The sequence below is a fragment of the Heterocephalus glaber genome, unplaced genomic scaffold (genome assembly GCF_053883595.1).
Source record: "Heterocephalus glaber isolate CG9 unplaced genomic scaffold, H.glaber_assembly_v1.0 deba00001610, whole genome shotgun sequence".
In the NCBI taxonomy this organism is placed as follows: domain Eukaryota; kingdom Metazoa; phylum Chordata; class Mammalia; order Rodentia; family Bathyergidae; genus Heterocephalus; species Heterocephalus glaber.
The window spans coordinates 37305254-37318271 of record NW_028258381.1 but is presented as its reverse complement, the minus strand read 5'-3'; the positions used below and the strand labels follow the sequence as shown (position 1 = coordinate 37318271).

Below are 13018 nucleotides of genomic sequence, written 5' to 3'. Positions count from 1 at the left end.
GGGTGCAGCCTCCTGTCCCTGCACCTCAGGTAGGTATACCTGGTCCCGCTCACGCTCCACCTCCTCCAGCTGCAGCATGACAGTGGTCATGCGGTGCTTGTACATTTCGCAGTCCTTCCCCAGGGTTGAGCACTTGAGCTCCAGGTCCTCCTTCTCCTCCAGATACTGTGAGTGACAAAGAAAATCAATATGTGCATCAAGCAATCTATAGGTCAGGGCTAACAGCTGTTTTCTGGTGGTGCATCCTGTGGGCTGGAGCTGGCCTGTGCTTCCTGAGCTGGTGTGGTCAGAACATGGCCTGTCCTTCTGAGAGCCAGCTGCCTGACTGACAGAAAGGAACTTTGGTACAAGGTAGTCAATCTCACAGGAATGGATGAACCTACTGTGTGACCGGTAATGGGGTGCTGGGTGCTGGGAAGCATGGGGAATTGATATCAGGGGTCAGAGCTAGTCCTTGGAAAGGGCCAGTGGGCTCAGTGTACTCCGCTTGGAGAGCGGACAGGCTGAGGGTACCGGTTGGCCAATGCTGCCCCCAGCACCCCCAGGGCTCCTACCTTGTCCCGAAGCTCCTCAGCCTGGCGGACCTCCTCCTGCAGGTTGTAGATCTTATTGACCAGCTCCTGCCGGTCCTCCAGTGCTTCCTTGCGGTCATGCTCCAGGATGTCCAGGATGGCTTTGTCTGAGTCTGGCAGGCTGCGCTTGCCGGCCTGGGTGGGCAGGGAGGAGGGTGTGATGGTGCTGGGACTGGGGCAGTGGGGAGCAAGGTGGACAGGGAAGGCAGGGACCAAAGAGCCAGCCACACTCTCGGAGAGCAGAAGATTTTGTGCCAGGAAAGCAGAGGCAAGAAGAAATATCTCTTGGGGTCTTTAAGCAGCTTATCATTTAAGAAGTTTATCACCTGGAAAGAAGCATAAAACCTACTTCTGCTCAGGAATACTCAGAGCCCATTGTTCTCCCCCAGCTCTTCTCAGAGCCTAGAGGAGCACCAGCTGCTCCTCCAACCCCTTCGGAGGCAGAAACAAAGGCAGGGCTGCCCTGCTTTCCTGATGCCGTCCCCAAAGTATCAACTAATCTGCTCTGATTAAACTGGGATTCAGTCCCTGCTCTGAAACTGAGCCTGCCCCAGGCAGCCCATCCTGGGGATCATGCTGGAGAAGTACAGGGGATGCTTTTACTTTCCTTCCCCTGCAGTGTATTCTAGGATGTTCTGTCTCAGTGTTGAGGCCCTCCATATCCACACATGATTCTGGGATGGCAAGTCAGGGAGAAATTTGAAAGAGCCCTAGCGTGTAGCTGAGTTTCTTGGGATCTTTAAGAGCAAGGAGGCTTCCTAGATGTACTTTTCTATCCTCAGGGCTGGGGAATTGATTTCTGCGTGAATGGGGATTTTCATGGAGTATGTCAATGAAAGAAGCGATTTTGCAAGTGTGACCTCCTGTGATGTCATGTTTCTCATAAGGAGGCGGTTATGGTTCAGATCTAGACATCCCCCAAAGCCTCATTTGCTCTGAGGTGGGAGCTTTGGAAGGTGACTAGCTTGTGGGGGCGTTTACAGCCGATTTGCTGGTGGGAGGCAGGGTCTGGTTGGAAGAGGCAGGTCACTGCAGACATGACCCAGAAGGTTATGTCTTCCTTCCCAGCACCTCCTTTGCCTCTCTGCTTCCTGGTTGCCATGAGGTGAGCAGGTCTCCTCCCCTCAGGCCCTTCCACTATGCTGTTCTGCCTTGGAGCCAGCCAACTATGGACTGAAACCTCTATAAACTGTGAGCCAAAATGAACCTTTCCTCCTTTAAGTTGTAGCTGTCAGGTATTATGTCTCAGTGACAAGAAAGTGACTAAGACAGAGATTGGGTGGTCACCTCACAGAGGAAGAAAGTGTGGTGCCCAGGGATGACCTTCGTTGTCCCTGGTCCTGCAAGCTGAGACTCTGGACCCACACCCAGGTGTGTCCAACCCACTTCCCCTTCAGGACAGACAGCAGCTCCTCACCTGGATGATGGACTGCAGTTCCTGGATCTTCGTCTTCAGCATTTCATTTTCTCGCTCCAGTTCCAGGACCTGCTCCTTCTTGGGCCGACTCTCGATGTCATTCTTCAGCTTCAGAGACTGATTTCTCTCCAGCTTACATTCCTCCTCCATCTTATTCAACCGGTGCTTTAGTTGATCAATCTGAAACACCCAAAGGAGCCAAGGGGAGACTGCGGCTGGTGAGGACTACAGGGAAGAGCAATGCTTCCAATGCTTCCCCAGGTTTCGCTGGGGTTCCAGCACAGCCAGCAGGCCAGGGTACAGGGAGCTGTCTCCAGCAAAAGACATCACCATCTCCTTGCTGATGGACAATTCCCAGTTAGTTCATTTACACTACTTTTAAGTGGCTATGTGTCTCTTAGAAAATTCTCTCAGGGAACTGTTGCCGAAAAAGTTACAGGTCAGGACAAAATATACCCAAGCTGGTGTCTCCCTGAGGTGTGTTACTTATTTCAGTGGCCTTTCAAATGGATCCCTGGAACCCAGGGATTCCTCTGAAGAGCCCTAGGGTTATGGAAGGGAATGAGGACATGGATGCCACCCTAACTTCATTCTCCAGCAGCTCTGCTTGTACATCTTTTGTCATCTTGGACTTTACACAAGACTATTGGGAAAATTGGTACTGTTGTTAAAAAACAAAACAGCTTGAAATCCACTGACCTCTAAGTTCACAGGATCTCTGGCCTAAAAACATGTCCAGATTCCATGCCAGGATGGGTGGCTTCCTAGAGGAGGCAGCTACTACATCTGAAAATGGCATAACTGGAGATGTACTGAGTGTCATCCTCAAGAGTTTAGCATCAGGAGCTGGGGCCAGTAGATATCTTGATCCCTTGTGAGTAAACCTGTGTGCTTCCCCAAACTGGCCTTAGGAAGCATCCTGAACAAGACTGTGCTAAAGGGCTGTGGGGAAGAATAGAGGCACTGAAGGAGTGGATGTAATTTTCCACGTCTAGGATTGTGAGGAGAACAGCCTCGAGAAATCTGGCAGGTAGAAGGCAGTGGCTTCAACAAAGAAAGGTCTGGTACTGCACTTCTGTGGCTCAAGAAAAAGGTACATAGAGGGAAAGTAGCCTGGGGCAGAGAAATAATCCAGAGACTCAGCTGGCTGGATGTCCTTTCAATTCCACACACACTTTCTCATTATTAACACATCTCCAGGGAAACATAATACAGGAGAAAGTTCCAGGAGAGAAATTTCTAAGTCCCTGTCAGAGGTTAGTTTCTCTTTTTAGTCATGCTGAAAACAAAACAAAACAAAAACCAAACCAAACCAAACAAACAACCAAAAACCTCTTTAGGATCTCCGAAGATCAACCCAAGTCCTGGGCTGGGTCCATATCCCCAGTTCCACAAAGGTTATCAAAGACTCATGGTGCAGAAGCTTGGGAACCCTAAGGGCGGATAGGGCAATCCAGGGCCAGCTTCCTTATTGTCACTTACAAGCAAAGAGACCTGAGGCCAATAGCTAAGTAAGTGGTAAGGCTAGAAGCCAGAATCTGAACTCAAACCTACAGGCCTTTACAGTTCATGCTCTTAGCTGAAATGCTCTACTGTCTGCTATGCCACTAACTCAATTCACCTGCACTCTGTGGATTGTTTACTGATCTGTCTGCCTCACTAAATTGTAAGTGACCCAAGCAGAGCTCAGGTTATTTATCCCCGTGTCCCTCACAGTGCTTAGCACAGTGCCTTACACATGGCAGGTGCTTAATAAATATTCTGAGAGTCTATTTTCTACCCAGGAGCCAGAGTGATCCTTCTTAGATATAAATCAGCTGTCACTCCTCAGCTCTCAATCCTTCAGTGGCTTCCATCACAACTAGAATAAATTCCAAAGTTCTTACCGTGCCCTCATGATGTGGACCCCCGCCATCTCTCCCACCTCCTTTTGTACCATTTGTTCATCTGGCTCCAGCTCCAGTGGCTTTTCTGCCATTACTCAAGAAAAAAAGGAAGAGAAAAAAAAAAAAAAAAAGAAAGAAAAAGCCAGCGCCCCACCCCCACCCCCTTCAGGCCTTTGTATTTGCTTTTCTTTACACTGCATGGCTGGCTTCTTCTCTTCAGATCCTTACTTACATATTCCCTTGTCAGAGTCCCTATAAGATGGCATCCTTCATTTTCTATCCTGACTCCCTCTTCTCTTAGTAGCACTCAAACTATGAGGTATCTATGTATTTGTTTTCTGATTATAATGTGAACTGCATGACGACAGGGTCTTGGTCTGGCGATAATCTATTCCTGGAAATGAGCCGAGTTCATGGTGGGATTCAATAAATACAAGGAAAGAATGAACGTGGCGAATTCCCTCTCTTTCTTCATTTAGGCGGTAAACTCTTTAATCACGTCAATCACTTGGCTGGTGGTTTGTTGGCTGATAAATGCATCGACGACCCCATTGTGCCAGGAACCATGCTGAGCTTTGTGGATACAGACCTTATGGACAGCATCATGGCCCTAAGGAATTTACCTCCCACAGGACAGGCGCAACATCCATTTCCTCAATTTCCCTGCATGCCACATGACCGGGTCTCTCCGTATCCCACTTTCTCATCACTATGCCTGGCACAGGATGTGTGCGCATGTCTGCACATGTGCAGAAGTAATCTGGACCCAGTAAGTTCACTGCATCTTTGTGCGCATGCGTGCGCAAGCGCAGAGAGGATCAAGGGCGCAAAACCAGAGGCTCTAAACCCGCCGAAGTCAGTCTGCTCATGCACACAGTGGGTTTAGATCTCCCTCCCGCCAGTCTCCTGTCATCTGGCTGGGTAGGACTCTCTGGTGTTGCCTGTATGAGCAGGTCGGCATGTGCCCCTGTGGTAGTACTGAGCCCCAGGGACATTCACTTGTCCCTCCCTCAGCTTGGCGAGTAGCTCCATTGCCCCTACCTCAAGTTGGAGGTCTCGGCTTCTCATCACAGCCATGTTTTTCTCTTCACTGAGCTGGGCGTAGCGCATGGCCAGGTTATAGTTGTCGTCCTTGACCTTGACCAGCTCATCATTGTAGCTGTCCCGCTCGTCTTTCATCTTGTAGTACCGGTCCTGGAAGGTCAGCAGCTCCACCCGTGTAAGCGTCAACTGCTTTTTCTCATCCTCCAGCTGCCGGGACTTGGCCAGCAGCTCGCAGCGCTGCAGGTCCTTGGCCTTCATCTGCTGCTGCAGCTTGATGACTTCGTTCATCAGGAAGTGCGTGAGGCCCTCGTGGCCCTCCTCCACTGCGGAGAGGGGCACCCTGTTAGGCTCAAGGGTGAGGCAGGGGCCATTCACTCAGCCACTCACCGACACTGTGCTGAGCTCTTACGCCCATACACCCACCCCCACAGTCCAGATGAAGGCAAAGCCACTTACCCACAATGGTGGAGAATCTCCGGGTGGGCTCTTTCCCAGTCACCAGTTTATACAGTTCTGGGTAGTAAAATTCTAGGCTCTCCAAGAAGACCACATAGCCTCTTTGCCCTTTGGTGTGTAGAATGTCTAATAATCGGCCTAGAGGAAAGACCACATCACTCAGGAGAAAATTATATATCTGATTGGGTGCAAATCTCCACCTTCAGTCTTACCTTGCATTTTCTCCTTCAATAACCTTAAAGAAGCTAGATAGTCTCACCATGTTCTACCACTCCTGAGTTGGACCATGGAGTCAGATAATGTAACCAAGGTACCAGGCCCTTGGCATGGGTTCAGGGAATGTTCGTCTTTTGATAATCAATTGGTAGAACTAGGATTAAACAGAATTGCAGGCATGGGAAGGAACCAGCAATTTCGAAGAGCTTCCCCATGACCAGGGTTAAATTATTCATACAAGCACCTGCTCTTCTGGGATTGAAGGAAGTTAGAAGTATATGAAATAATATATGGCTCCCTGGGATTCAGAGCAAGAGGACAAATATTTGGGTGGGAAGCTTTTAAGAAAAGTCAGAGGGAGGAGGCATAGCTCCATGTTTTTTGGATTTTTATTCCACAGCCTGGAAACATCTTAACCTACTTTTACTCTTCCCACTTGTTTACAGTTTCCATCCTACTCATGAAGGTTTGGATGTCATTTGTCCCCCAAAAGTTCATATGTTGGAAGCTTGGTCCTCAATGTGGAGATACTGGGTAGTGGGACCTTTAGAGATGGGACTTAGTGGGAGATCCTTAGGTCATTTGGGGTTGTGCCCTTGGAAAGGATGGTGAGATTCCGATCTCTCTCTGGCTTCCTGTTGGAGATGTGATCTCTTCCTCACACACACACACTCCTGCCACGATGTGAGACAAACAAGAGGGCCCTCATCAGAGCTGAGTTGATGCTAGTACCATACCCTTGAATATCTCTAACTGCGAGCTAAATGAACCACTTTTCTTTATAAGGTTAATCTGCCTCAGTTATTTTGTTCTAGAAATAGAAACAGGGTAAGACACTACTGATTCCATGTATTGTTTACACTTTATGGCCTTTCCTTAAACATTCTTTTCAGATATTTTCCCCCTTGAGGTCTTAGACTTTATCTTTTCCCCAAGAAGATATGATATAAATAAATTTCATCTTGTGTCAATCCTGTGTTTGAGGAAGCTGCTTGGAGCCCTGTGTTAGAAGGATTCCAAAGTTACATTCAAACCCAGTGGGAAGGCATGCTGTGATTAATTAAGGATGTTGGCCACGGATGCAAAAGAAAGTTACAGCATACGAACCACTTATCATCAGTCACACTGCAGGACCGTGATTTCCAAACCTTTTAAACTACAGTCACAAAAAGAAATAAATTTTACACTGTGACCTAGTGCCTATATACACAGATAAGTATACAAACATATATATGTGCACACCCACACATACATCAAACTGAAACAAGTTTCACAAATATGCAAATTACTTTTACTGAGTATTATGGAGTTCCACGGCCTCCCAGGCACTCCAGAAAAGCCTGTGGATCCCTTCTCAAAATAATATTTAAAAAAAACTGATTAAATACATCTGGTTACAAAGAAAGCCAATTATAATACAATTACCAGATATTAAATAAATCTGTGATTCAGTAATAAATGTGCTACTTTTAATGCGTTGAATAACAAGATCTCTTGGTAGGTCTGATAACTACTGTAATTTTGAGGGAGAGATGAGTGTAAATGGTATTTTAAGACACCTGCAAAGCTGTAATGTGGGATACAGAAATATATGTAGTTTTTATTGTTGACAGTGTTGCAGGGATTAGTAATCACTACCGGGATTTGTTGCCTGCCACCATTCATAGTTGAAGGCAACGCTACAGTTTAGTTTATGTTTGTAAAATCAAGATGTAATTTCCTCCCTCTCTAAGTTCATGGGCTTTGAATCCTGTATCTTAGTGGGCTGACAAGTGTAGGTGGTGGTCTGTGGACCCACGTTTGAAAAATCCCTGGCCTAGAGAAACCCCAATTTGGGACAGCTAGGGTTGGCCCTCCTTGTGCCCCAGGGGGCTCTTCAGGTTACCTGCCCGGTTGATCTTGGATGGCAGCATGGGGGCGCTAAGCACTTCATCTTCGTCTTGCTCATCAATGACCTTGCACTGGCGCAGGTAGGGGGTGAGTTTGGCCGGGTTGATGTAGCGGCTCAGCATGTGCCGATTGCATTCCACGTTCTCCCACAGGGCGTCCTCCTCGTCCTTCAGCGTCTCCATGTACTCGTCCATCTCGGACCCGCCTCCTTCGGACAGAACCTCGCGTGGTTAGTGCCAGCACCTTCCCAGAACACTCCATAAGCTGCTCTAGCGCGAGCTCACAAATATAGTGTTAAGTTTTTAAAAAAGTATGATAGAGAAAAGTACATCTGGCATTTTACCTTTTAGCTGAGACAGGGGCAATGAATATAATATAAATGTATTTTCCTTATATACTAATCGTGAACAATGGAAGGACGGGCCATACAAATTTTAAAAGGTTGTTTATTGGCGGAGAGAGGGAAAACTTGGCCATTGGAGTATACTCTTCCCACCTAAGGTTTTATCTTACTAAATATATCTTTCCCCAAACAACAGTAAATTGTTTTAAAACTTCACATAGATGGTATTCTACTGTATGTTTCCTTTTTCATTTGGCTTTTCCCCCCTCTGTGTTTCTTTGAGATTTATCTAGGTGGATTTGTTTCATTTATTTTTTAAAAACAGCATTATTGAGATATAATTCACATACCACACAACTGCCAATTTAAAGTATACAATTCAGTGTTTTTAAATACACTCCTGAGGCTGTGCAATAACCACCACAGTCTAATATTTTAGAATATTTGTGTCCCCCTTAAAAGAAACTCACAGCTGGGCGAGGTGGTGCAGCCTGTAATCCCAGCACTCTGGGAGGCTGAGGCAGGAGGACCCCAAGTTTAGCCCAACCTGAGTAACTTAGTGAGTTACTGAGAACCTGTCTCAAAACAAAAACGCAAAAAAGAGTTGGGGAATGTAGCTCAGTGCGGAGGCATTGGGTCCAACACTGAGTACTGCCAACAAACAAACAAAAAACCAAACAATCCAACAAGCCACCAAAACCCATAAAACCAAACCAAAACCAAAACAACCACAACAGCAAAGAAACCACAAAACTCATACCACTAGCAACCTCCTGATTTCCTTGCCAATGCCTTCATTTTCAACCACTAATCTACTTTCTGTCTCTATGGATTTGCCTACCCTGGATGTTTAATATACACAGAATCATAAAACGTGTTCTTTTGTGACCAGCTTCTTTTAGCATAATATTTTCAAGGTATATCTGTGTTGAAGAATGTTGTACCTCTTTCCTTTAAAAAAGTTTTACTGAGATATAATTCACATGCCATACAATTCACCTTTTTAATAAGTACAATTCAAGGATTCAAAGAATTGTGCGACAATCACCACAATTAATTTGAAACCATTCCTGTCCTTTCAGAAAGAAACCTCACACCTTCGTCGGGCACTCTGCCTCTCCCCCTAAATCAGGCCCTTAGGCAACTGAGCCAATTGCTGTCTCTACCGATTTGCCTTTTCTGGATATTTCTTATGAAGTCTTATATTTATAGTATCTGTGACTGGCTTCTTTCCCTCAGCTTTCAAGCTGTAGTATGTATCAGTATTTCATTTAAAAATTGCCAAATGATTTTTCATGGTGTGAATAGAACACATTTTGTTATCCCTTCATCCATTGATGGGCATTTGAGTTTTTCTACTTTTATTCTATCATGAACCTTCCTATACAAGTTCTCATGTGGATTTATGTTTTTATTTCCCTTGAGGAGATTCATAGGAGTGGAATTCCAAAGCCATACAGTAATTCCATATGTTTCACATTTTGAGGAACTGCCAAACTGTTTTCCAAAGCAGCTGCACCATTTTACAGTCCCACTAGTAATGTGCTAGTGTTCCATTTTCTCCAGTCTTGCTAATAATAGTTATCCTCTTTGCTTATATCATCATTATGCTATAGGAAGAGAGGTGGTATCTCATTGTGGTTTTGATGTACATTTTCCTAATGACTAATGATGTTGAGCATCTTTTTATTGGACATTTGTGCACAGAGATAGGAAGGAATCATTAAAAAATATGGTGAAGATTTAAATTTTTAAAATTTATTACAGTAAAAGACACGTCAGCATTAATTCCCCTCAAAATACTCCCCTCCCCCTTTGAACACAGTATCCCATCATTCCTGGCACTTTCTGAAGCGGTTCTGGAAGTCCTTTTCTGCGACTGTATTTAGTTGTGTTGTTGTGGCTGCCACAATGTCCTGAATTGATCCAAAACATTTATCTTTCATGGCCATTTTGACTTTAGGAAAAAGACAGATGTTGCCTGGTGCCAGATCCTGTGAAGAAGGTGGATGAGGACACACTGTCATGTTTTTGTCAGCCTGCTTTTCTGTTGGATGGCACTTGGCAACAGTATTCACTGTGTTTTTGATCACATCTTGTGAAGACACTTGGGAAAGAGAACTTCCACAATGGCTTCAGAAAATGGTAAGAATGATGGGATGAATGTGTTGGAAGCCAGGGGGAGAATTTTGAGGGGGATTAATGGTAATGTGTCTTTTACCAAAATAAATTTAAACATTCACCGTATATTTTGATCACACATCATATCTATTGAAATCCTTTCCCATTTTAAAATTGAGTTGTCTGTGTTTTTATTATTGGGTTGCAGGGGTTCTTTATGTATTCTGGATGCAAGTCCTTTATCAAAACACAAAACTTGTGAATATCTTCTCCCTTTCTGTCATGTGTCTTTTTACTTTTTAAGGGCAATGTAGCATAAAAATTTTAAATTTGATGTAGTTCAATTTGTTTTTTCTTTTCTTACTTGTGCTCTGGAAGGCATAAAATAATTGTTTAATTCAAAGTGAGGAAGACTTATTCCTATTTTTTTTTTAGAGTTTTATATGTTAGCTCTTACATTCATGTCTATAATCCATTTTTAGTTAATTTTTATGTTTTATATGAAGTAGTGATCCAACTTCATTGTTTTATGTGTGGACACCTGGTTGTCCCAGTCTAATAGGTCAACAAAACAAAACAACTCCCCCTGCTCCCCCAGAAATCCTTCTACTCTTTCTCCATTGAATGATTCTGGCACCTTTGTTGGAAATCAACTGACCACAAATATAAAGGTTTGTTCCTGGACTCTCAATTCTATTCCATTGATTTATATGTCTCTCTTTATGCTAGCACGACATTGTCTTGATCACTATTGAGTTTCGAAATTGGGAAATATAAGTCCCCTAACCTAGTTCTTTTCAAGTCTATTTTGGCTAGTAGGGGCCCTTTTATAATTCCATTGGAGTGTTAGTTCAGTGAATCCACTGAATATGTAGCTCAGTTTGGGGAATATTACTCCCTAACAACATTAAATGTTCTGATCCATGAACATGGGATATCTTTCCATTTATTTACATCTTTAATTTCTTTTAGCAATATTTTATAGTTCTCAGGGTATGATATAATTTACATACAAGGTTTGTGTGTAAAGCGTTTGTCCCCAGGGTGGCACTCCTGGGAGGTGCTATGGGCCTTTAGGAGGTCAGGCCTTATGGAAGGTCTTTATATCATTGGGGGGCATGCCATCAAAAAGGATTGTGTTACCCTGCCCCTAACTCAAACCATAACTGCTCGCTCTGATACATACTTTCACTGTGATGTGCCACTGTCACCAGAACTCCAAACCAATAGGACCCCAAACATTGAACTTGAATCTCCAGAATCATGAGCCACAATAAACTTCTCTTCACTTCATAAGTAGCTTGTGTCAGATATTCCATTATAGTTACAGAAAGCTAACACAGTATGCAGGTTTTGCACTTCTTTTGTTAAATTTTTCCCAAGTATTTTATTATTTTGATGACATTGTAAATGGGAATTGCTTTCTTAATTTCATTTGTGGAGTGATCACTGTTGGTGTATAGATACACAAATTCTGAAACCTTGCTGAAACCATTTACTAGTTTTAATAACTTATTAGTAGATGCCTGAGGATTTTCTCTACATAAGATCATGTCACCTGTAAATAGAGTTTTAAATCTATCTTTCCAATATGGATGCCCTTCATTTCTCCTTCACACCTATGTCCCCTGGCTAGAACTTCTAGTACATTGTTATTTGGAAGTGGAAAGAGTAGACATTCTTCTCTTATTCCTGATCTTAGGGGGGAAGTATCAGTCCATTCACCATTAGGTATGATATGAGCTGTTTTGTTTTGCTTTTAAATGGATAAAACATGTTATCAGGTTAAGAAAGTTCCCTTCATTTCTAGCTATTGAATATTTTTGTCATGAAAAGATCCTTGATTTGATTCTGTCAAATGCTTTCTCTCAATCTATTGAGGCTATCATGTGGTTCTGTTTTTTACCCTATTGATACGGTACACTGCATGAATGGACTTTCAGATGTAAAGCAAATCTTGTATTCCTGGGATAAATCCCACTTACTCATGGTAGTGGCTTCTTTTTCTTCTCCTTCATCTCCTCTCTTTTTTTTTTTTTGGTATCGGGGATCGAACTTGGGCCCTTGCGCTTGCACAGCAGGCGGCGAAACCACTGAGCTAAATCCCCGGCCCTCTTCATCTCCTCTCTTATTCTCTCCCTTTTCTGAGGCAGGCCCTCACTCAGGTTGGTGTCAGACTTGCTGTGTCGCCCAGATAGACCTTGAGCTTGTGAACCTCCTCCCCCTCAGCCTCCCAAGTGCTGGGATCACAGCACACACCACCACATCCAGCTCAGTCATGGTATTTACTTCTTTATGTGTGTTGCTGGATTCAGTTCATTAGTATTATTTAGAAATTTTTTTTGGACCCAGGGATCAAACTAGGGACCTGGTACTTGCGAGGCAGGTGGTGGAACCACTGAGCTAAATCCCCGGCCCATTATTTAGAATTTTTACATCCATATTCATGAGAGACACTAGTCTAGTTTCTTTTCCTGTGATGTCATTTTCTGGCTTTGATATCAAGTCACACTGACTCATAGCATGAGATGGAAAGTGTTTTTTTCTCTTCAACTTTTGGGAAGAGTTTTTGAAGAATTAATATAATTTCTCTTGTTAAGTAGAATTTATAAGTAAAGACACTGGCGTATAGACTTCTATGAGTTACTATTTACTTTATGAGTCACTATTATTTTCATGGATTTAATCTCTTTCCTTGTTGTAGGTCAGTTCATATTTTCTGTTTTTCTTGAGCCAGTTTCAGAAGTTTGTGTCATCCTAGGAATTTGTCCACTTCAGCCAAGCCATCTAATTTATCAACAATAATTGCTCATAGTTTCTTTCCTAATCTTTTTTGTGTCTGTAAAGTTCAGTTATAATGTTCCCTCTTTCATTTTTCTTTCCAATAATTTAAATTTTCCTTCTTTTTTTCTAGTCAGGCCAGCTAAAGTTTTCTCAATTTTGTTGATATTTCAAAGAATCAACATTTTTTTTCTCATGTTGGGTATTAAATCCAGGGACTTCACACTGAGCTATACCTCTAGTCCCTTTAATTTTTATATTGAGGCAGGGTCTTGTTAAGGCACTAAGTTGC

At 43.6% G+C, this 13018-nt stretch overlaps 1 protein-coding gene across 9 annotated transcripts in view; it reads right to left on the bottom strand.

Moving 5' to 3' along the window:
* The window catches only part of Card11 (caspase recruitment domain family member 11), a 111849-nt gene that overhangs the window by 23356 nt on the left and 75475 nt on the right, over positions 1-13018 (bottom strand). For 8 of the 9 annotated variants that reach the window (XM_013070611.3, XM_087196493.1, XM_087196494.1 and 5 more), the window contains 6 exons: positions 7477-7689; positions 5376-5513; positions 4917-5242; positions 1990-2169; positions 555-707; positions 40-165 (listed from right to left, as the gene is read on the bottom strand). In XM_013070611.3, the coding sequence (XP_012926065.1) occupies positions 40-165; positions 555-707; positions 1990-2169; positions 4917-5242; positions 5376-5513; positions 7477-7689 (1136 nt within the window). Of the gene's footprint in view, positions 1-39; positions 166-554; positions 708-1989; positions 2170-3875; positions 4763-4916; positions 5243-5375; positions 5514-7476; positions 7690-13018 lie in introns of those variants that run through there. The other variant, XM_021254695.2, reaches the window with a different exon arrangement.